Raw genomic sequence first — 25,193 nt, forward strand, 5'->3', positions numbered from 1 at the left:
GAGTCTGCGTCCACAGACGAGTACATGTTTTTATGCAGGCTCCACTGATGTTAAGCAAGTCTGGGGCATTTGAAGGCTGAGAAAAGACTGGGCTTTTTGGAGATCATGGCATCACAGAGCCTTCTGGAGATCATGTATCCTGTTCCCAGTGGTCCCGGCAATATTTCCAGAAGCTGTGCTTCGCGAAGGTGGAATAAAACTGCCCAGATACGCAGCTGATACCCTCTCCTGAGGGGACAGCCACACACAGGCTTGTGGATCACAGCCCTACTGGTGAAGCCGAAAGGACTGAGTTAAAAGAAGAGAAATGGTGAAGGCTGGGGCTGGGGCTGCAGTGGGGGATCATATTCTAACCCTCCTGCTGCCCTTTCCTTCCACGTGGAGGGAGTGAGGTACACTCCAGGCAGTATTCCATCATCCTTTCGACGCCTTGTCCTGGGGGGAGGGTAAGTGACATAGCTGATTAGAACTTAGGAGAACTCAGTCTTTTCCTCCCTCGGCCAATGCCCTCAAGAAGTTTCTGTTCTTCCGTGCTGTTATTTCACACCGTCCCATGGGGGGATGGGTGGCGGGCCAGTGTTCCCTGTGACCCGTGGACACGTCTGCCTAGTTCTCACTCAGGTATTGGGAAGCCTCCTTGTCTGCAGATGAAAGCCCTGCTGTCTTTCATCAGCTTTAGCAGCAAGAAAGGTGATGGTGGACCTTCAGCTGCCTTACTCCTGGTCCCAGTTTTCAACAGGTTCCAAACAAAGGCCGGGGAAAGGGTTTCTGTTTATTAAAATTTCCCAAACACCAGATAGTAGTTAAGCATTTACTGAGCACTTAGGAAGTACCAAACACTTTGCACAAGGTAAGCTGTGAGGTAGATGCTATTATTATCCCCATTTTGGAGATGAAGAAATGGCTGCTTAGAGGAATTAAGGAATATGCTCATGATTAATTAAAGAATATGGCCATCCAGAATTAAGTAATATGCCAACTTGGCTGGTAAAATGGCAGCACTAGTACTCAGGGGTGGGACTGTCTGGCTGGGGGCCCTGCCATTCCCTTTGTCCAGATTTCCTATTTGAGAACAGAAAGGCAGTTTAAAAAATATGGTTTAAAGTTTTTGGTTAAAAAAAAAAAAGGAAAAACCCAAAACTCTATGTATTATATATATTTTATGTAAATGCAGACTTCATTTTGAAGTTGTTTAAACATAACCAATAAACCAGTAAGTAGCCAAATAGAGGAGAAAATAATGATCTGTGGAAGGGTTGGTGGTTCACTGCTATATTTCCCCCTATGCCAGTGGAACCTGAGAGTGGGAGGGGGAAAAGATCTTACCTAGGAACTTAGGAACGACAATACAGCTGTATTTAAAAACATTTTAGACAGCGAAGGTAGGCAGTTTAGTTGGGGAGATACTTTGTTTGTGAGGGAGAGTATCAATAAAAAAAAACCCTTCAAACTAGCTCATTGAAAAAGAGGTTAATTGAGAGGATACTACAACTTCATGGACATCTAAGAACAGGACAAAAAGCACAACCAGGCCACCCAAGGAATGGAACTTTCTAGAAAGTCAACCTTTCATGGGGCTGCTGGCCACTCTATTCCTTTCTGCTTTCCAAAATTTAACCTTACACATAGTTTTGGCTTCTTGGGGTGTCAATGCTAGCCAAAATTCTGGTTTTGTTTTGTTTTTTTAAGATTTTATTTATTTGACAGAGAGAGAGCACAAGTAGGGGGAGCAGCATGCAGAGGAGAAGCAGACTCCGCACTGAGCAGGGAGCCCGATGCGGGGCTCGATCCCAGGACTCTGGGATCATGACCTGAGCTGAAGGCAGATGCTTAGCTGACTGAGCCACCCAGGTGCCCCCCAAATTCTGTTTGCTTTTTCAGTTCAAGCACCCATCCCATCATCATCTGACTTAGACTGTCTTAATGTCCTAATTCCAAATCCTTTGGAAAGAGCATCTGATTGATCTGTCTTGAGTCAGGGAAAATGTGATAGGGGTGGTGGCTGGGAAGCAATTGCAAACATGGTGCCAGCATGGGCTGGACAAGTACCTCCAATCTGTCACCCTTCGTAAGGAAAATCAAAATTAGTCACATCTACAGAACAGGCCAATCAAGAGCCCCCAGGCTCTTCTAAAAGATCCATGCCCATGACTGCCTGAGAGGGAGGTAACTCTGGCTGGTCAGATTTTGAACATGTGACCCTGACTTCTCCTTATCACTACCATGATTAATCGGATCAGAAAGGGTTATATGACCCAGAGGCAGCCTGTCCATCATCTGGGTAGTGATCTCTGAGATTGACTAGCCTCCAAAGCTCTGCTGCACAGGGACAACAGTGATCAATCAACTTCTTTCCCTTCTAGAATTGGAGTGGAAAACACAGAATGAGCCAAGGCAAGGATAGCAAGTGAGAGTCTCTCTCAAAGTGAGTCCTAAAGTGAGACTTGGGGGGATGGTGGGGTTCTCTTCGGAGATACTAGGCTAAAGTCATGAATGATCCCAAGTTATAAATAACCAAAACTGCGAGTTAAAGAAAAGTTACGGAATAGAGATGGTCAATTGGTAGCAATAGAAGTAGTTGAAGCACAAAGACTGGGTCACTTTAAAGGTGAGAGATCCGTAAGTTTAAGGAGTAACAAGAATTTCCATTCCTAGAGCTAGGTTGAAGACTTCTAGTTCTCCAACACCACACTAAGGTTCTTAGGCCAAGTTTTATTGAGATTCCTGTTTTTTGTTTTTTCAAAAAAAATATTTATTTGAGAGAGAGAGAGAAATAGTGCAGGTGCATGGAGGTCGGTGGGGACAGAGGAGCGGGTGGAGAGAAAATCTCAAGCAGACTCCCCGCTGAGTGTGGAGCCCAATGCAAGCCTCAGATTCCACAATCCTGAGATTATGACCCAAGCTGAAATCGAGAGTCAGACACTCAATTGACTGAGCCACCCATGTGCCCGGAGACTCCTGTTTTTCTTACTGTCACGGGTGTCCTCCCAACGACTTTCTACTCTCCCTCATTACCTATGATCGAAAGAGCCTAATTAACCACAATCACTGACTATGTCACCTCAGTATTTTAATATACAGCTTAGGGTCAAAAATACAGGGAAGGAAGAAGAAAGACAAAAAGAGGAGTATAAGGATTTGAAACAACTAAAGAGAGAATTTGGTATGTGATGCATCAACTTGGCTACCCATGATCTTTGTGCTGGTACATTCTGGGACTTTGTGCTGTGACTCTCGGCTTACTTGGCCTTTCACCTACCCTTCTCACTACCTGTGGAGAGCCAGCAGCAGAAAGACCAGCCTTCAGACCTACTATAACCTTAGAGAGTTGATATTGTTTCATCAGTAGTTTGAGGAAGAATGAGAGACAGTGAAGAGCTGGAGAAATTAAGAGACTTGCCCAGGATTCCACAACAGGTTTCTAAGAAGGGGGTTCAAATCCCAAGTCTTTACTCTTCATCATCACTAAATGAATGGTCTGAATGTCCATCACTCATGACATACGGCTATGTACTCTAGCTTTCAGATTGTTGATTTAAGATCTCATGGCCTTCCCCAACAAATTTCTAAATCTCTAAAATTTCCTCTGCAGTCCTGATACCAAGTCCCATGTGTGGGTTTTCTTCCCACAACCACAATTCAACCTTCCCCCCACCCACTGCCCCCTTGGTTCAGATGCCAGTTGCAAATCCCAGGTTGTTACCGATGCTTCTGACAAACCGTCTACAGACGGGCTGTTTCAAAGACGTGCTCCTAGAGTTCAATCAATCTGCTAGAACAGCTCATGGAACACAGAGAAACATTTCACCTACTAGATTGCCAATTTATTATAAAAGGATATAACTTGGTAACAGCCAGATGGAAGAGTTGCATACAGCAAAGTATGGGGAAAGGTGCTTCTTCCATGCCTTCTCCAAGGGAGCCACTCTCCCCAAATCTCCACGTGTTCACCAACCTGGGAGCTCTCTGGATCCCATCCTTTTGGATTTTTATGGAGGCTTTATTACATAGGCATGATTGGTTAAATCATTGGCCATTGGTGATTGAACTCAATCTCTAGTCCCCTCCCCTCCCAGGAGATCAAGGGCAGGGTCAGGGCTTGGGGAGCTGGGGGCAGAAAGTTCCAACCCTCTAATCACAGGATTGGCTCCCCTGGCAACCAGCTTCCTTAGGTGACCTAGGGATCTTCCCAAAGTCATTCATTAACATAACAAAACACACCTTCGTGGTTTTCATCACTTAGGAAATTCCAAGGGTTTTAGGAACTCTGTGCCAGGAATGGGGAACCAGACTAAATACATATTTCTTATTATAAATCACAATACCACACTTTCCAAGAATTCATCTGAAACACTGAGAATTGAGAAGTTAACCATTATTTGATCTAGCTTCTCATTCAATATAATAGACTTTCTTTGGTATCCAAGACATGGAATGAAGTGAATCTTGTTTAGGTTAAGCCCAACTCTGTCTCCCTGAATTATCCACCAGTTGGTTTTTGTTCTCTAAAAGAGTAATTTGGCTCATCCTGTGATTGCCTTTCAAGTGCTATTAAATAAAACCCAAGTTTTAATAATAGCTTCTCATTTTTGGTCTTAGGGAGTCACTTCTCACTCTGATTCCCAGTTTCTTTATCTACAAAGTGGCAAGTCCTGCTTTGCTTATGTCATAGGGCTGTTAGGAAAGGGGAAAAAGACAGCAATCATTTATTAAACATCTGCTCCATTCCAGCTTTATACACACTGAGCTAATAATACTCCCAACCCTATAAGGCTGGTGGTATTTCCCATTTGAGCCAGGATGAAGTTGAGACTAAGAAAAATTAAATATTTTGCCCAATTACTACACAGGTAGTAACAGAACCGGGATTTGAATGTAGGTTTGACTGGTGGCAAATCCCTGGGTTTAACCATTTTACTATTTGGCCTGCTGTGAGCTGGTACTTAAGAAAGCACTTAATAAATTTCAATTATTCAAATATTTCAAGTGTTCTTCTTCAGCTTTCTATTCTCTGGGGGAGACATTCTCAATCTTTTCTTTTTAAAGATTTTATTTTTAAGTCATCTGTATACACAATGTGGGGCTCGAATTTACAACCCCAAGATCAAGAGTTGTGTGGTCTACCTACTGAACCAGCCAGGCACCCCTGTTTTTAATTTGATGAGCTATCATTTTCCTATCCCATATCTTTAGATTCCCTATCCTCATGGATTAGCATGTGTTTTTGTTGTTGTTGTTGTTTGTTTGTTTGTTTGAGAACAAGAGGCAGTACTGACTGCCAGGGACCTAATCAGCATGGACATAAGAAAGCATGTTTTTAACGTTCCATTTAAAATGTAGTAACCAGAATAGGAAGTCATGTCTTACTGTGGCTAGAGTTGGAAAACCCAGGTTGCACAAAGCTTCTCCAGTGTATCACATTCATTTTCTTCTAGTTTCTTCATCCAGACAAACTAAAGCTTTGTTATCATCCTACCCAATAGGCTTCAAGGGTCAGACGTGCTGGAACTTGGGTTTGAAATGAATGAGTCAGTGTCGAATCTGATTCTAGCATCTTTAGAAATGTTCCTAAGGAGGTCATTGAAGTGGGGGTATGGTTACAGAGCCCATGACCACTTCCCTTGCGAGGAAAACCACCCAAACCTAACTGTATTTTAAGGCCTCTGAGCCCTAAGAAAGAAGATAGTCTGTGTTTAGTGGCGTGGAGGGGGATAGTCTCTTTTATCTACATAGTTGAATTGTAAAATAAAATTTCCAAACGCTGAGGAGCATGAATGGGGCTAGTGTGATCGCAGTGAGCCCCATCTATTTATCCGGGACTTAGTCTCACGTTGGCTAATGGGCCCCTGAGCTAATGTAGTGATAAGATTAAGAAAAAGAGCGGGTGCCTGGGTGGCTCAGTTGGTTAAGCGACTGCCTTCGGCTCAGGTCATGATCCTGGAGTCCCGGGATCGAGTCCCGCATCGAGTCCCGGGATCGAGTCCCGCATCGAGTCCCGCATCGAGTCCCGGGATCGAGTCCTGCATCGAGTCCCGCATCAGACTCCCTGCTCGGCAGGGAGTCTGCTTCTCCCTCTGACCCTCCCCCCTCTCATGTGCTCTCTCTCATTCTCTCTCTCTCAAATAAATAAATAAAATCTTTAAAAAAAAAGATTAAGAAAAAGAGCAAAACTGTTATTTTTTCAGATGTTGATGCTTTTCAGCTTCTAAATAAGCAGGATGTTGCTAATTTTACTACTTTTTTCTACCTTGTTTTTCCACTTTTGGCCAAAACGAAATGAAAAGATGTTTCCTATTTTGTACAAGGATGATTTTCTCTAGTAACAGTTGTAAGAACAAATTATGTGCAATAACAGCCACCTAATATATTTCTATATTAAAATGTCATCTAAAATGATTTGTTGTGGGTGACATAGGAATAGGGAGACTAAAAACGATGAGTTTTACTGCTGTAAGTTGTTGAACGCTAAAGCAAAGTTAGCTCCTCTGAATAATATCTTAGTTTAAAAGGTGCCTTTCCAGAGAGACCTTTCTTTCTTTTTTTTTTTTTTTTAAAGATTTTATTTATTTATTTGAGAGAGAGGATGAGAGGAGAGAGCACGTGAGAGGGGGGAGGGTCAGAGGGAGAAGCAGACTCCCTGCCAAGCAGGGAGCCCGATGCGGGACTCGATCCCGGGACTCCAGGATCATGACCTGAGCCGAAGGCAGTCGCCCAACCAACTGAGCCACCCAGGCGCCCCAGAGAGACCTTTCTTCAGCTCTGCCTCTGAAGTAACATGCTGGTCACTCTTGCCATGCTCTTCAAGCTTCCTTTCCTTCATTCATGTTTCTATCACGTATTTCCTGGTTTGTATTTGCTTATTGTCTATCTCTCCTCCTCTGGAGTACAAATTCCAGACCGTGCTCTGCATAGAAACCCCCAAATATAGAACACTGCCCATACTAGGCACACAGTATTTGTTGAATGAATAAATCTATTTTGAAAACGTCAAGTTAACCACTTACTCTAGGCTAGCCACCGGTTTTTGTTTTTGCTGTTGTTCCGTCTGTCGAGTTTATTGTATCTTTTCTTCTTCTCCCTGTAGGTTGATTTATTTGTGGATGTAATTCCAGCCAATCCGATTTACTGTAGTATAGTGGAGAGCATTTATCAGACACTTATTAGAGCAGTGTTGGGTGGGAGGTGTATTATAACTAGGTTTTGCTAATACAGTAATAGAGTTTGTGGATTTTTAAAAATGCGGGAGTGGATTTTTTCCCCTTTTAAAAAGTTACATCACTGACTTGTGTTTTCTTGAGTGGGACAGAAAGAGGTGGGCTGCCAGGACTTGTTCCTAACTTTAGGTACCCAAAAGCAAGTCTGTTGAGAAGGAGGACTGAGATCCATTTTTCTAGAAGCAACTTTTGTATCTGCCGTCTGGGGTCGGAGGAGTGAGATCATGTTGGCGCCCTTGTTTCAGCTGAAGACAAACCAAGTGCGGGCCGCACAGAAGACACCATTGGATGCCTGTTAACTCGGTTAGGTTGAAGCATATGGTTCTAGCTGCTGGATGGGTGGCGAACTCAGTGCCAGCTACCCTGAGGGTGCTCAGTAAACATGGGTCATCTTAGCAATAATGCTGGGCCTCCAACCAGACTTGACAGTTTTGTTTTGCGACCTGTATGGGGACAGCAGGAATCACTACTGCAGCTGGGAGGGTTTGGCACAAGATGTTGGGAAAATCATTTCATTTCTTATATTTTGGGGGATGGGAGCTCAAGGGAACAGTGCATTTCCTTATGCCCTGAGAATCGCATGTCCTTAGAAAACGTTTTGGCCTTGACGTGGTCATGAAATATGTTTTTTTTAAGGGAAGAATTTATAGAAAACTCATGTTCATGTTGAATAATTTTAAGATTGATTTGTTATTTATATATTTCTTTCTAGTTGTGGAATTTTTTTTTTTTTTCTTTTTACATTGCTAAAGAAATGGGTTCTGGCTATGAAATCCAAACCCTCACTGGGGACAATAAACTTTACCAAGTCATTTGCCATGACAAAATGGCTTATTAGCCCTACTTAACACAATCCGGGAGTTGGTAAAGATACCTTGATTTGTTCTTGTGAAGGGTTTACTTCTTAAGATACGTCCAAAATACCTAAAATATTAAGGTGCAAATACTTCAATAGCAAATGTACTTACACATCAGAAATAAAAAACATTTAGGAGACCATAGATTTGCCTGTGGGTTCAATAAAAGAGCTGAAGATATTTTGTTTTATAGTCACACATTTTATTACAAATTTCTTTTATTTTGTACCCAATAGAAAAGCAAGTTTGGAATCTATTTACAAGTACTATACATTTACACATATTATGTACAGTTAATGAATTTAAAGAAAATGGGCAGAGAAACACAATATATACGGAAGAATATGCCACTGTACATGGTTTATTATCATCATGGTCCTTAGTGTTACTGAATCTTTATTGTAGTAATAAATACAGTTCTATATTTACACATCTTATAAAACATCTCATAAATGTATTTTTTTTCAATTCCAAGTTAAAACATCTGATCAAAATAAACATGCTTATATAAAAATAAATCTACTTAGCAGTCTTTTGGTTTAGATGTATTGAAGCTAATGTAGTATAATAGAAGTTACAAATTAATCCTTTGACCTTTAGTATTTAATAATTTTGCTTCTTAAAATACTTAACACATGTATTACATACGGAATAAGCAGAGAAGTCATGTTCCTGACATCAAGTGGGTTGGTCCAGAGACAACACAGCTAAAACCAAGCTAAATAAACAGGATATGTTACAAGTCCCTGTTGAGTCCAAAGTGGTTTCAGACATCATTGCTAGAGCTACTAGAGATACACATGTGAGAAGTTATTATGCCAGTGGGTTTCATTTATGTCGGTCTGCATTTGATTATTTCCTTAAGATGCACATTAGTTTGAATCAACTGATAAAACCACCTGCAAAAAGTGTGCACTCACTTGAAAACAAACAAGCAAACAAAAAACACCAAAATCCTCCCAGGTTGCTCACCATCTTTTCTAGGTATATCCATTGCCGGCAATGGACTTTTATTCTGAGTGCTGGACAGCAAGGAGTTAACAAGGAATTAAACAAAGCAAACCTCACTTCTACATGATCGCCTTCATGGCAATTTAAGGATTTAAGTTTATTTTCCTTTCAAAATATTTGTAGACAGTTTTACTTCACTGAGGTGGAACCATCTCATGCTGATACACAAATTCTGGCATCTCTAAAAATGATAGGACTATAACTAAGAAGGCCCCACATTATCCATTCAGGAGGGGATTGGTGACCTGGAAGGATCCTTTGTGAGGAAAGGCAAAGGAGGACTAAAACATCCACATGGTCATTAAAATGCAATCCTACTGGTCACAGCCTTTACTTGGTAATGTAGGCCATTTAAAACCCTATTTTCCAAACACCTCTAACCATCTTTTAAGGGCTTTTCTGGTTTAAAACCTCTTTTGTAAGCAAGTAGTTCTGCCCCTCTCCCCAAATAATTAGATTGGTGAGTTTAAAAAGAATTCAGTTGAAATCATGGGGGATCTTTTTTGAACATTGCAAATCTGCTTTTTAAAATCTGGGCATACCTAAATAGTGTGACTGATCTATCTCTTGTATCTGAATGAATTATAGAAGCAGCATTTAGACTTAGTTTTCACTTTCCAGTATCAATAGGTTTTCCAGCTTTTTCCACGCTGAGAGATATCAAAAACAAAGTTTCCACTTGGCTATTTTTAGTTACTGCTCTGATGTACCCAATCTCATATTTTTGGTTTTTCAATGTTTGCAAACGTTTTCTCCCACAGGTGAATTAGAGACATGGGACAAATGCCACAGATGAAAGGTGACAGCTTTCGGTCACCGGGTAAGCTGGTGGTGACACAGAATTGGAAGGCAGGTCATAGCCGATGCTGGTGCTGGTGAAGGTTACCAAGGCTTGGGTTGAGTCACAGGACTGCTTCTCGACATCATCAGAGTTAATAGACATCAGGCTTGGGTTTCTCGATCTTGTCCAGAAGTGGGTTTGCTTTCCCAGGCTCCCCAGATCTTCCTTAAAATGGGGATTGAAGAGGATGTAGAGAAGGGGATTGAGGCATGCAGGAAGCGGGACAATCACCAGAAGGATAAACTTAATTACTTCGGGACTGATAAAGGTGAGGTTTAGTAAGGAGGAGAAGGACAAGAAAGCCACGGGGCAGTAAAGGATACAGTTGGTGAAGAGCAACAGAGCGATGTGCTTCACCATAGAACAGTCCCACATATTCTCCAGGTCTCCCTTTTCCAAATTGCAGTAGAGCTTGGTGTAGGCAATCGTCATCACCAGGAAGCAAAGGGAGTTGAGCAAGACGAGTGCGACCATGTAGCCTGCGGTGCTGGGATCGCCAAAGGGCAGGGGCAGGCAGAGTGGGGAGGCGCTGAACTCACTGCCCCCCAGCAGCGGAACCGTGGCGATGGTCAAGGCCAGCACCGCACAGAGCAGAATGATCGCTTTCAGACTGGAGAAAGGAGTTTTCCTTTCAAGTTTTGCAGAACATTTCACAGAGAACCCACGCTCCAGGGCTGCCAGGGTAAGCAGGAAAACAGATGATTCCGAAGCAAAAATGGACAAAAACCCGACGACCTGACACCCGACGCCCTGCTCCCACCATGCCCCATGCTGTGCAAAGCGGCCAAAAGTGAACGCATCCACACCAGCCAGCACAGCGCTGGAGACCCCCATGAGCATGTTCACTGCTGCTATTAACCCAATCAACAGTTTTATGGAGGAAATGTACAGAGGGGCTCTGAACACCGTTGAGGTCACCAAGGCATTGCAAGTAAGCGCCAAGACGGCTATGGTCCACACTCCAATTCTGATCAGCCAGCTACCAAACAGGTATTCGCAGAGTTTGAAGGGCCCTAGAAGTCCAAGGAAGAAAGAGACTGGGTATCAAACTAAGGTTTACGACCTCTGCCACATTACCTTTTTGTTTCTCTTATTAGGACACCAAGAGAGAGGCCAATAACAGCCAGAATAACAAACAGTTCCCTTGTGGCATGCTCTACTTTCTTTAACTACTGCGAAAACACGAATACCAGGTGCTCATGTTTTGAAGCTAAACACAGAGAAATGGAGATGGGGAATTTCAATCACTTGATTAAGGTCCCCCAAATACAGCCAGATCTCCTGGGCTTTTCATTATACTTTTTCCAGAATGCTTCAGAAATGTTCTGGAAGCAGAGAAAGAGAATCCCAGGGAAATACTCCATAATATTAGAAGGGGAAGTATGGGTAGTACGAGAGTGCATTTCATGAAAATTTCATCTTAGGTTTATAATGACATTTGATATTTGAGAGCAAGAGAGCTGTCTTTTTTTTTTTTTTTCCCCCCAACTGGCCTATCCTGTTCCTGGGAATGGGACAAACACGTGAAGTCAATATACAGTTTTTTACTTGTCTGTATAAATTATTATTTGCTTTAATCAAATAGCTATTTAGGGAAGATGAAATCTTAAAAAATAAGTGATTACATGAAGCAAGACTGCTGTGTACCAGTTCAGGCTAGATTGCTGATATCACTTAAACAATTGCCTATGAGGGGTGTCTGGGTGGCCCAGTTGGTTAAGTGGATTCTTGGTTTTGGCTCAGGTCATGATCTCAGGGTCGTGGGATGGAGCCCCGAGTCATCAACATGACTCGGCAGGGAGTCTGCTTGAGATTCTTTCCCTCCCCATCTGTTCCTCAAGGACCCCCACCTCCCCCCTTCTGCAGCCCATGCACTCTCCCCCACTCCCCGCTCAAGTAAATAATAAATAAATAAATAAGTAAGTAAATAAATAAAATCTTTTAAAAATTGCATATGCTTCTAACTACATGATTGATTCTTCAGTTTTCATTAATCCGAATCAAGTCTTTCCCAGAAACCTTATCTATGAATGGGGATCAACTCTAGGGAATGGACATTTCTATTTTAAAAGTCCCCATGGGGAGGGATATAAGAGCCTCAGAGGTGGCACAGATTTCGCTTTGAAGGGTCACCAATATGTCACTGATGGCCTCAGAGTCAGTGGTGGGTATGGTGGGGAGGCAGTGCTGAGACCTTTCTCACCTGGGGAAGGTGAGCATTGTGCCGAATGAAGGGCTTTCAGGTCTTCCTCAAAGTCCAGCAGGAAATCTTCAAGATCACGCTCATCTGCAGGAATGAGAAGCCCTGGAATGATGGGTTCTGTCTCTCTTTCCCGGGGACCACCTCCCAGGACCACATCCTCGAGACATGAAAGGTCACAAAGGGAACTGAAGGCCAGACATCTCACTTTTCCCTGGGCTCCGGCTTTGGGCCTTTGGATGTTCTACTCGAGCTACTATATGACGTAGTAATTCCAGATGAACTGGGGGCGAGGGAGGGTAACCCCAGGCTCCGGACCATAACAGCTTAGCTCTCTCCTTCTGTCCTTGTTCCCTGCAGCTCATGATGGCCCCAAATTGCACTGACCTAAATTAGAGAGAGGCTGTGGGCCTCTCTGTCTCCACTTTTCCAACGCTTAGATAGCTAGAGTGCAAAGGTTCTGGGCTGTGTTCTCCGAGCACAAGAAGGAGAATCAGGTATAGTGAGTTTCTATCTTTCCTGGGGAATTCTGCTTAACAAAGGACAAATCAAGTTACTGCTTGGTGCTTAGTTTAGCACCGACTTATGAAATAGGAGTTTTGTGATCTAACATATAGAACAGCTGCCCTTAAACATAAACTCCTTGAAGAACTTTTTCTGGTCCATTGTGTTCCTCCTGGCTCATAGTAGGCGCTCCTAATTTTTTTTTTCCTGCGTGAATAAATATGATAGAAATTAGCATGGATGAAGCCCGAAGAGCAAAAACTAAAGGAAAAACAAGAGCCAGATCCATGCTGTGGCCTCAAACAAAAAAGCCAAGGACTAAAATATCAGCTCCTTAAACCGACGTGTGTGCATGAAGAGAAGGTAAGGTGGGAACATGCAGACAGACGGAATCACACTTGCTTGGGAATCAACAAATCATCAGGGCCCAAAGGGAGAGAAGCCAGTCTGTTTAGACACTGTGCAAACTCGCAAGGTTGGCAGGAAAGGAAAGTGGGGGCTGCCTGGGCACCTCCTCATTACCACAGGTGTGGTTTCAGGTGCGTTGCTGCCTGTTTAAGTAAGTTCGTACTTCAAGGAAAGCCAAGTGCTTTACAGACATTATCTCATTTCGCCTTCCTGACAGATACCTCCATGGGGGGTGGGAGGGGAGAAGGTTTGAGAATTAGTTGGATGAGAAGTGGGATTCTTGAGCCCTTCTGCTGACACATGGAGGCATCTAAATGCCTATACTGTCCGCTCCTCTCAGGCCCTAAGAATAAAAATGGATTTTATCTTCTGGAGGAAACCACTCAGAAACATGTTTTTTTAAAAAAAGGTAGCTGTTGGGGCACCTGGGTGGCTCAGTTGGTTGAGCGACTGCCTTGGGCTCAGGTCATGATCCTGGAGTCCCGGGATCGAGTCCCACATCGGGCTCCCTGCTCGGCAGGGAGTCTGCTTCTCCCTCCGACCCTCCTCCCTCTCATGCTCTATCTCATTCTCTCTCTCAAATAAATAAATAAAATCTTTAAAAAAAAAAAAAGGTAGCTGTAAGGATGAGGTCCTTTTAAAAAAGCTTATTGAAATATTAACATCAATATTAAGAATTACCCCTGAGGATAGTCTATGCTAAAGGGGATCGAATTATAAATAAAAGTATGAAGAAATCACTTACGGAAAAGATGAACTTTGAGAATGAATCCTAAGGGATATTTCTCTTTCTCTGGGAGTCTCTAAGTAGTGGGATTGATTGCCAGCTTGCTGGGGCTGGTTACAGAGGGACTTATCTGGAGTTCGGATGACCCGTTTGATGACTTTTCAAGACCCTTCTAGATACAATTTCATCAGTGTGACATAGCAGGTCTTACCTTGAACTTGAGACATTCCAGCATCTTTCTTATAAAGGTCATCTGTACTGCGGTTGTCCTCTTTATTCCATTGATTAGATATTTTATAGACATTCTCACACACTCCAAATGCACAACACTGGTAAGCATAAGGCATTTCTATAACCCTTTAAATGAACAAAACCAAACAAAAACACATGCTTAAAGACACAGGTTATTAAATATAGTGTTTATCTTCTTTCACTCAATAATTCTGTCTTTGGATCTTAGCCTTAATTGAGAAACTAAAATATTAACTGTGTACAAAGATGTTCATTACTGTGTTATTTATAATAACGATGGAGTTATTAAAAATTATTGCCATGAAATGTTGATAATTGTTGAGGTTGAGTGATGCATATATTATATTATTTTCTCTACTTTGGTGCTCAAAAATTTCCATAATAAAGAAGTTAAAAAATGACTGCTGGGGAAATTGTAGCACCATTAAAAAGTGCTTATAGTATGACATAACGTAAAGTAATGAAAACATGATGTAAATTTGTATAGGTACAGTGGTTCTAACGATTAAAAATACATTGGAAACTAAGTCTGGAAGGAAATAAACTAAAAAGTTGTTTAGGGGGTATTTTTAGATTTTTGCTCTCTTCTACTTTCCAAACTCTCGTTTGGGATTATGGTTTTAAAAGTATGTAAAATGTACTGCGGTTTAAAAATGTGTATATATATGTATATATACACACACATACCTACATGTATGTAGGTATATATAGTCTTTCAAGGGATTTTTTTTAACAGTAATAAGCATAACAGGTCTTAAAGAGCATTACTTCCTTAAAGAAATATAAATTTAGTACATTTTATTAGAACATATAACAAGCTAGATTAATTTAAAAACATAAGCAGGACTACAATAATGTTATCATGTTATTTAATTACATGTCCTAGTTTAGACCCCATGGATCAGTGGTTTTCAAACTCTTCCCGTGAACACTAGTATTCTAGGAGGCATCTTTGAGAAAGAAAGGAAATGTGATCAGGAAGACGCAGTCTCCCACTTCAGGGTTTGTCCTAACAATGCCCCAGGGGTGGAGGACTTGAGGGCATGAAATGCAATTCAAAAGAGTCCCATGACCTCATAAATTTCGAAAACTACTATAACACGTCTATTACTTTGCATGACCACAAATGTATCTTATTAGTTTTAATGACAAACTCACTTGAGTTCTGGAAAGTTTTCAGATGATATCAAGCTCTGTAAGGCATGATTTCCTGTTAATTTTAAGTGAGTTAAACCATGTAACCCTGTTACAGGAAGAGACGACAGGCGGTTGGAGGATAGGTCCCTGCAAAACATCAAACAACAATTGGCTTTTGGTCTGTGTTAGCAGAAAGCATCGGTGTTAAAAAAAAGAAGCACAACCTAAAGATTATTAAACTGCTCCATAAGAACTTCTAAGCAGGGTCCATACCCTTCATGGTAAAAATAAACATTTTGGGTTTAGCTCCTGATAATTTTTCGATTTAAAATCAGAATTGCAGAGGGGACGTGTTTCAATCACATTCAAATTGTAGCTTCTACGTTCGGCTTCATTTTGCCAGGTGGGGACATCGCAAATCAGTGGAAGGTGCTACACCTAATTTGAAAAGTGATGTTGAGTGGATTAAGTTGGGCGGGGGCGGAAGGCATAAGAAGCGGAGGGGGCTGGGAAGCGGCACAGGAAAGTTTTCTCTTAGTCAGGATGGCAAATATGAAATGAAAAGGCTTTGGAACCGAAATGACATCTTATTCCACCCCACCTGATTGCTCAGCGAAAATGGAAAATTTCACCTCAATAACCAGAACCAGCTGTCACCCAGATCTTCAATTAAACACGTCAGGGCCCCTGTGGCCTTGGAGGGCGGGGTGGGGAGGGTAGGCGGGGTGAGGGGGCTCCTCTCTGGTCTGACTCAGCTCCAGTGTGGACAGCACTGAGGGCCAGGCAATCTGTGCACGGCGGCCTCTTCCGCAAAACCGACATTTTTGATGAATTTAGGTGGCCCCCCAATTATTTAAAATATGCCATAAACAAATCACGAAATACTCACAGCTTTCTTAGAGATGGCAAAGTGGAAAATGCATTGGGATGAATGATGGCAATTTTGTTCCAGGCTAAATTCCTATTTAAAAAAAAAATAAGGCAAGTGAGAGGATTATATACTTAAAAAAGATTGTGTGAAGTTTTACCATATATATTCATTCTTCTGCCAAAATTTAACTTCATTCAGGACAAAACAATGAGCTTATCAAATCAGCCTTCAGATAAAGATATTAGTAGTATAAATGACTAAAGAGGGAACTTTAAATCAACCTTGTTTTAAGTCAACCCAGGAAGAATCATGCAAGTGAATATTTTAGATTTTACTGTTTGCTAAAAAGTTCACTGAAACATGGTTGTGAGGTTTTATGAGGGCATTTCTGAGATGAGTGGGGGTGGAGGAGGAGTAAGAGACAGGACCTTCCGAGGGTCTTCCTCTGACAAGCAAGTAAATTCGAAGTGGATAAAATGTCCTAGATCTGTAATGAAACTCAGCAACGCTTTGTGTACGTTGTCAAGTATGTCAGCCCGCGAGAGAAACACCGAGAAGTATTTTTAAAAAATTCCCAGTAAAGGAGATGCACATTGGAATTCTTAACTGCAAAATAAATAAAAAGGGGGCTAATATGTAGGAAATAAAATCCTTTAGTAACGAAAAAAAACCCGTACAGTTTATGGAGAAATAAAGTTCATTCTCACACACACACACACACACACACACACACACACTGAAATGTAGATGATTCAGCAGGAATAAGAACTTCCACATTTCAAAAAAGGAAAAATGAACTTATAATTGGTCTTTTTAAAATGCCTAACTAACAAGTGTAACAAAAGTGTAGACATCTGAGGAAATTGAAAGTGATCGCAGTCAACTTTTCTCTAGCACAGATGAGTGATTTATTTATGATACTGGGCCTCTTGAGTTACCTTGGATAAATGGTCTTCACAGAACATTTATATTCTCATTTGAAAGGCTCCCTAAACTGGATGAAACTGGAAGGCTTTTTATTTTGATCCATCACGGATCCCAGAACAGAAAACAGTTTTGGTGAACAAGGGGAGGAAATGGCAGGGAAGGGGTGGGGAAGCTCAAAATGGGGGTTGGGGAATTAAGCGAGGAGCCTGGCTTCTGCTGAGCTGCTCCTAAAGTCTCTGCCCAGTGAGGGGAGCAGGTCCTACCATCTGTCAAAGTCTTTCGTGGCTTCAGGGGGAACATGGGTGCCCCCGGTGAGCCTCACAGAGCGGAATACCAGGAATGTAGGCCAAGTCCTGCCATGGGGCTTTATAGCAATTTGACTGGTTTTCGAGTAAATATGGGAGAATTTGTATGTGCAAAGGACCGTAATTCCTCTCCTGTTTGTACACCTGTGTGCTGGAATCCTCCCGGCAGCCCCCTGAGGAGCCATTTCCGCTCTCCGGCCATTTTCAGTGCCTGGGGCTGACCTTGCAGGTGGCATACCCATGGCTCCCTACTGTTCGCAGTCGGATTCCTAGTGGAAGCTCAGGAGAGAGAACTTGGGCACTGGTGCTCCTTCTCTCCTTTGGAGTCTTGTGTCTGGCGGCAAATGCACACCTTCTCGACCACGGCCTCCCTTCTCTGTGCCTGTGTCTCTGTGGCCTCAGCCTCGGCCATGTTGTTGGTTTCTGCACACCCGTCCCTCGCTTGCTCTCATAACCGTCAGCACAACTCTGAGAGGTAGGTGTTATCCGTAGCCCCATTTTACCGGCGAGGAGTGAAACACAGGGTACTAAGTGACTTGCTCCAAGTCATAGAATAATCTCAGGAGCTGGGCTTCAGACTCGAGCTGACTGACATCAGAGTCCCTGATCTTTTGCTCAGAACACATTCGACATGCTTAAGTAAATAATGAGAGAGCCACCGTCGTAGACCCTGGGGGATACGACGATGAAAACGTTCTTGTCATTTTGGGGTAGGGCACCGTGTACACATGGCAGTGCTGAGAGCTGTGTCCTGTGTCCGAGTGCAAAGGGCATCAGAGTGGCCTGGGCTCATGGCAGGAGGTCTTGTTCCTACCAGGGCACAGGCAGGGGGCAAGTCAAGAAGGGGGAGGAATCCGATGGGCAGCAGGAACAGGGGAGCTAGCCACCATGTGTCAGAGGCCTGGGGATGTGTGGGTGAGCGTCAGGAGGTCGTACGAGGAGGTTGGAGTCAGATTTTGAAAGGCAGTGCTGGGAAGACTAGTCTCTATCTTGAAGACATTAGGGGACTAACGAGATTCTTGCACCAGGGAAGCACCATAATTAGATTTCTATTTGAGAAAGATTCTCTTCACAGACTGAGTGGGGACCGATGGCGGAAAGACTGGTGGAGATCCAGGGGAGCCATCCTGTGGGCCTGTGGCAGAAAAGTGGATGAACTGGAGGTGGCAGAGTTTAGTGGGGTCTAAGGGGCAGGAGGAGTTCAGGGAGACTTGGACATGGAGCCTTCAGGGTCTGCGTCCCATTCTTCTGGTGTCATTAGAGGTCAACCTTTTATTTCGTATGTATATGAAAAAAAAATTTTTTTTGGTGAGAACATTTAAGTGCTACTATATTAGCAAATTTCAATGACATAATAGAGTGTTATCAACTATATCAGCCTTTTAAGATGGAACTGACTTTTGGAAACAGCCAGAACTCCAACTGGGTGAAAAAGGCAGGTAATGAGATAGGCAATGTATATTTGTTTGACATTTATTAAGAAAAGTAGAAGAATTTCACAAGCTGATACCAAAAGTAAGAAACGGGCAACATATTTAAATTCAGAACAAGATAGTTTTCAAGGTAAATTTTTAGGAGAAGATGATTCTTAAGGGTAAATTTAAAATGTTTTGAGGAATGGTATTATTTTACAAGGATATAGTCTCTTAAGTATTAAGAAAAACTTTAGGGGGGGCACGTGGGTGGCTCAGTCGGTTAAGCACCGATGCTTGATATTGGCTGAGGTCATGATCTCAGGGCCGTGACATTGAGCCCTGTGTCGGGCTCTACACTCAGTGGGGAGTCTGCTTGAGACTCTCTCTCCCTCTCCCTCTGCCCCTCCCTCTCACAAATAAATAAATAAATCTTAAAAAAAAAAACAAACCTTAGGAAAAAAAGGATTTTTAACAAAATATACCAGAGTTTAAACATTACATATTGTCATTATTCATCAAAATTACATTGAAATTCAGTTTCAAGATGAAAAAGATCTGTCACAGAAAACAACCTGTTACTGAGTTATTTTTTTAACTTATGGTTAAAATATGGTGTTTTCAATTATAAAATGGAATTAGATACCATATTTACAATTCGACAGAAGCATTTTCCAGGGCATCTGTGCTCAAACCTTAGTGTACTTGTTAAAATGCAGATTGTTATTGCACCTCAGAGATTCTAACTCATGAGGCAGGTGAGGACCTGAAGCCAGCATTCTTTACAGTGGCCCCCAGATGATTCGCAAGTACTTTGAGACACGTACTGAGAACTGTTTACCCAGGAAAAATGAACAGGCAGGAAGAATTGTGTGGTCATCCCATTTCTGTGTGGAAAACGATCCCTACCAATTCCAGGCTGCTGACAGAAATGCGTTTCGTAGGCAAGGCAACAGCTTGGCCTCCTTCTTCTTTATCCAAGTTCCATGTCAGAGAGCAGACTGCCAATTTACTACTTTTGAATATATTCCCAAAAATTATCATGAGCAAGAGATTTGCCTTTTCATAGCAAAAGTAGGCACAAAGGTCCAACAATACCCGTATACAGCAGAAAGAAAATATGAGGGAAGTAGTGCTGTGTTGGGGAAGGTGCTTGGAGGCAGTACTCACAGGGCTCGGAGACCAAGCAGCTGCTGGAATGTGTCAACTTTAATTTCATAGATTTCATTATGTCGCAGGTCTCTGAAACGACAGAGTTCCAAAGATTGATTTCAAAGTCACTGGTTTCAAAGATTAGTCTTCAGAGAACTTGTACAGAGGGATGACCTGTCCCCAATCAAAGGAACACATGAAGTGTGACTATCAAGTGACCGATTTAAAAATTTTTGTTTTGCTTAAAGAAGAACATTCCAGTTTATACACGTAGGTGTTGCCTCTCTTACGAAGCGATGAGTTCTTTTGGGTGGGCAAAAAATGCCAGCCTCGTTCAATCACTTGGTGCCTGGCTCTGCCTTCTGAGCCCTTCTAGAATTCTTGGAAGGTCTTCAAGAGCATCAAACCATTACCTTTTAAAGACAGATTTGCCTTTCTTTTTCTCTCTTAATCGCCCAAAGGCATTCAGAGAAAAACGAAATGGGAGAAGATAGATGGTTAATATCTTTTTGATCAAAACCTAAGTATGACTTTAAAGCAATAAGGCTCATGTTTTGTGGAGGCAATTTTAAGAAAGGAATGTTAAAATGTTTCCTGCCTAAGAAGCATCAATGGCATCTCGAATATGACGAATAGGACACCTCCTCTAAAGATGGCTGTTGTGAAACAAACACCCAACGAACCCAAGTCCCTCCCATATTTACAAATAATACCGCTCATTGGAGATGTAAGCTTAGAAAAATCCCAAAGCTCCAATAGCACCAAAGTTCTATTATAACACCAAACTTGGGGTGGAAAGAGCATAATAAATGCTTTACTTACAGTACAATGCATGGTAAAATAATATTATCTATGTTTCCCAACTTAATAGCCATCCTACACAGTCACACCTTGTGTGTATGAGAAGGGAAAGCACCAAATGTCTCCCTAGTGAAATCACGGGGGCAAGCAAACCAATGACCCCTGGATATGTGAGTTTTGGCTCTTGTTTTTTGTTAAGTGACTTAGAGACTCTTATAGACATACATTTTCTGAAGCTTTTGGCAGACTGAGAAACTGGGTAAATCTTCTAGCAGGTTGTAAGATAGATCTCTGGAAAACAGAAGGTACAAAAGGGAAAATCTGTTACATATTAATCCTAAGGAAACATGCTTTGCTCTCCTTTCCCCTCCAAAATGATATATCTTCCAAAGGCAGACTCTGAATGTTTCCCCAGCCCTGACATGGAGCAGGTAGTCATAGGCATTATTGGATTAAGCACAGATCCAAACGTTTACTGAAATGTAGCTGTTGTACTTCTTTAATTGATTTAAATAATTTACTTAACGAATTTATTTATATTTTGTTAGTGATGATCTACAATGTTCTAGCTATTATCTTACTGAAATGAGTACAAATTAAATTAAATAATTGTGCCTCTCTAAGAGCTGCTATATCTCTACAGCTAAGAGAGTCATTGTTGGTTCTTTTCTAATCAACTAAAAAAAAAAAAAAACCAACAACACTTCAAAACATAGCACTAACTTTGAAATCAATCGCTGCAAGGGGGAAAAAATCTAAGAAAGTCTTCAGCCAAAACTCAACAAATTACAGAATAACAAAAACATCTGGACATATTTATAGTATAATATAACTAATCTAAAGCAAGCCATGGTAATTTGCAGAAAGCTTAAAAAAAGAAAGCTGGTAGATAAAGTAACATAGATACTTAAAAAAAATCTTGTCTCATGTTTAAAAAGTTATCAGTTAATCAACTAACACACTTTCATGCCTGATTCTAATTCTTAAAACCAGATCACCACTACGCAACTGAAAAATCCATACTGTTTTCTAAGAGGCTTTTAAATTATTTTGTTCTTATAATTGAGCACTCCATTCTACATTTACTGAATGAATGGAATTTATATAGAAAGACAGTTCGTTTACTACACATAAATAATGCAGATGAAGCTGTTTGCAAACACAAATTTGTAGTTTATACTAGAGGTTTGAAAGACCAAACCAAACAAAAAACTGAAAAAACCCCAAACCATACCCCACACCAAGTACTTACTAAATACACCTGGTCAACAAAATGGTGTATATTTTTAAAAAATAGTGACTGTGATAAAATGGACATACATATCATCACAGCTGATAGTAATTTGGTTCACTCGTTTTCACAGACTGCAAGGGGACAAATCCTTCCTGTGTACCAGGTAGAGGATACAGAAAACCTTCTTCGACAGAAAGACATAGTGTCACCTTCTGCCTACTTTCTACCTAATGATTTTCATGGCTAATACTCATCAAGCGCTTCTTAAATATAGACACCATGTTTACAGCTTTACCTAAATTGTTTCATTTAATCCTTGTGGTCACCTTATGAGGAAGACACTGATTATCACCATACAATGTGAAATAATTTGCCTAAGATCACCAGCTACTTAGTGGGGAAAGCCCCATACAGTCAAGTGATTCCCAGGGAGGTGAAAAGACTTGGGGACAATTTCAACAGTGACGTTTCCTCATGTAACAGGCACTCAGTGGATGATTCAGTCAGAGGAGGAGAGCTCACAGATCTGTGCTTCCGGAACATAAAGTAGATTGTAGTAGAGGTCAGGACCCTGAGTTCTACTCTCAACTTCAACCGATTCTTCAACTTGATCGAAACACTGGCCAAAGCATTAGGCCTTTTTTTCCGTTCTCTCCTTTAAGGAGGAGATACCCGTTCTGCTGATCTTGCAGGGTGTTGTGAAGAACAAATCAAAATTATAGGTTGAAGTGCTTTGAAACTGACAAGCTCCTGTGGTTAGTGTATTTGTGTTCTTTCAGACCTTTCAAGTTTCAAATGGAGGAAAGAAGAGCTTGAAGAAAGAATAATGGTCTAAGGGAAGTGAGAAAGAAGTTGGTAAGAGCTAACACTGCCTGAGAGTTTACAACGTTCCAGGTGCGGGTATAAGCGTTTGACATGTAGTAACTCACTTAATCCTCATGAGGATCCTCTGGAGGAAGTGGCTGTTTCTCTATTTTATAGATTGGGAGATGGAGCCCCAGAAGGGATAAATAACTTGCTCAAGAAATCTTGCTGGTATATAGGGAGACTGGATTTGAACCAGAAAAACAGACCCAGAGCCTTTGCTCTTAACCAATTTGCCAGTCAACCTCCATTTATGCAGTTCTAGCCCTGGGTGGTTTGCCATTTGCGATGTGACGTAGTGGAGACAGAGGCAGTTTAAATAGAGGCTTCTTACGTACTAGTTACGGCGCGTGAAATCCTAGTCATGTCATCAGGCCAGTTTCCTCGAGAAATGAAGATAATTACACCGGGGTGTGGTAGGCGGAATTCTAAGATGGCCCCTAAGATTTCCACCACCTGGTACACACGCACTTTCTCCTGCTTATCCAATCAAACTGCCTGTATTTGAATGTGGACTCTGCTACTTTCCTGCAGTGTGACTTCAACAAATGTACCCCACTTCCCTAATTCTCAGTTTCCTTGTCTGTTTCTGCACCTCAGCGGGCGATGTGGGGTGAAGAAGCAGACTTACTCCATATTCCCTCCCTCTATACATGAATGACTGACTCCAAGCCTGTCCCATGGTGTTCATACAACCCCATATCACTGAACAACGGAAGTCTGAAGTGGTTAGGGGGCCGGGGCTGGGGGAAGGCAGCATCATTGTGGCAGACATTCCCACTCTTCCACTTAACATTTGTAGTGCTGCTACGAGGTGAAGCCTGTGGTGGAATGACAGGCATTCAACTGACACAGATGTCTCCCGTGTGAGAACAGAGCCATGACGGGAGACTAAGGGTCCATTCATTAGGTCTCCACAATGCACGAGAGGACGATAATAGGGTTGGGAGTTGAGGGAGAAGGTTGCAAATGGAAGGTCAAAACAAGGCTCTTCAGATTCCTATAAACTACTTTTCAGTAAGGGAAAGGCGGAGGAAAAAAAAAAGCTCCGAGTCACCAGAAATCACATATGCAAGCTGTTTAACCGCTTGTTGGCAACATTACAACATGGCCCCCACAACTCTACGGGAAGAATGTTTGGTCGCCTTTATTAAGGCTTGTATGGGTCTGATAACTTACTTTTTAATTTTGGCATCCATATTGGGGTTTTGAGCCATTATGTAATTTTTTTCTGTTCTGCACAGCCTCGAGAGGGGGAAATGAAGTTATGGAGGCTTGTTCATAGCCCTTTTCTGACAGGAAACGTGTGCCAGTTGAAACTCTAATGGGAGACTGATGGGACCTTGGGAACCAAGGGTGTGCCACCACCATTACCGGGGTCACATCAGAGAGCCACTTCCTCGGCCCACAGGGGCGAGGGAGCACCGACCTCCTGGAGCCCTCAAGGAAAGAACTTTCTCCCCTTTTCAAGGATTATTGAAAGAGCGCCTGCCATTTCGCTCCTAAATGGAAGTTGCCTGTTTACACAATGTCACTGCCTTCCTGATACGCACAGCACTTGCAGATTAGGTAACTGATCACAGGCGGTTTGAGGAAGAGATGAGATCTGGGCTCCAGTTAAAGTCCTGTTGAAACACAAACCAGACATAATTCTTTTATTCAGGCATCGCACAGTGACATATTTTTATTCACTGACTTTAAGATTGGTCAGGCTTCAAGGGCAGTGCACGTTCTGGGCAAAGTCAAGAGCCTATTCAAGTACTTACAGACTCTCCAGGCTCGCAGTTCCAGTTAAATCAGGAAATTCAGTTATTTGTGAGGCGCCATTCAGAGTCCTAAAAGGAGGGGTACATGAGTACTATTGGAAGAAGATTCCAGAAAGGGGTAATTTTAGTGCCATTTTCAAAGCACTTTAACTTAAAATATTCACTTGGTTTTTACAGTACCCTGCAAGGGGAAAGCGATCTGTAAGAGAAAAACCTACAGCGTTCTTAGTTCAGGTAAATGTTGAAAAGCGGATCTTCCAACAAGCTGGATGGGGTTGTCATAGAAATGTCTGAAAAAAATCCAAACACCAATGTCTTAGTATAAAAGTTGAACGACAAATGAATACCTGTTCAAAATTTTGACGAATATATTAAATGTATGTAATCTTGATTGTACTCTATTGTATAACATTCCTGGTTACTTGGTAAAACACAAGTGTTTTAACTCATGAGGAGACTTTTTTTTTTTAAGAATTTATTTATTTATTTGACAGAGAGAGTGAGAGAGCACAAGCAGGGGGGGCGGCAGGCAGAGGGAGAAGCAGGCTCCCCGCTGAGCAGGGAGCCTGACGTGGGACTCGGACCCTGGGACTCCGGGATCATGACCTGAGCCGAAGGCAGATGCCCAACCGACTGAGCCACCCAGGCATCCCATGAGGAGATTTTTGGTAAGAAATCCATACTATATAAAAATGAAAGTTTCTGACAGC

General features: G+C 42.0%; 1 protein-coding gene across 1 annotated transcript in view; it reads right to left on the bottom strand.

The window, feature by feature from the left end:
- Positions 1–6,667: 6,667 nt before the first annotated feature.
- Positions 6,668–25,193, bottom strand: part of LGR5 (leucine rich repeat containing G protein-coupled receptor 5) — a 126,655-nt gene continuing 108,129 nt past the window's right edge. The window contains exons 8-17 of the mRNA XM_045872956.3: positions 24,702–24,773; positions 24,484–24,552; positions 24,271–24,342; positions 20,845–20,910; positions 19,837–19,908; positions 16,041–16,112; positions 15,173–15,298; positions 13,974–14,119; positions 12,127–12,210; positions 6,668–10,936 (exon numbers count right to left, since the gene is read on the bottom strand). Of these exons, the coding sequence (XP_045728912.3) occupies positions 9,849–10,936; positions 12,127–12,210; positions 13,974–14,119; positions 15,173–15,298; positions 16,041–16,112; positions 19,837–19,908; positions 20,845–20,910; positions 24,271–24,342; positions 24,484–24,552; positions 24,702–24,773 (1,867 nt within the window). The 3' untranslated portion in view covers positions 6,668–9,848. The remainder of the gene's footprint in view (positions 10,937–12,126; positions 12,211–13,973; positions 14,120–15,172; positions 15,299–16,040; positions 16,113–19,836; positions 19,909–20,844; positions 20,911–24,270; positions 24,343–24,483; positions 24,553–24,701; positions 24,774–25,193) is intronic.

The sequence above is a fragment of the Mirounga angustirostris genome, unplaced genomic scaffold, assembly GCF_029215605.1.
Source record: "Mirounga angustirostris isolate CCGP_5_RB_7025 unplaced genomic scaffold, mMirAng1.0.hap1 SCAF_5, whole genome shotgun sequence".
NCBI lineage: Eukaryota > Metazoa > Chordata > Mammalia > Carnivora > Phocidae > Mirounga > Mirounga angustirostris.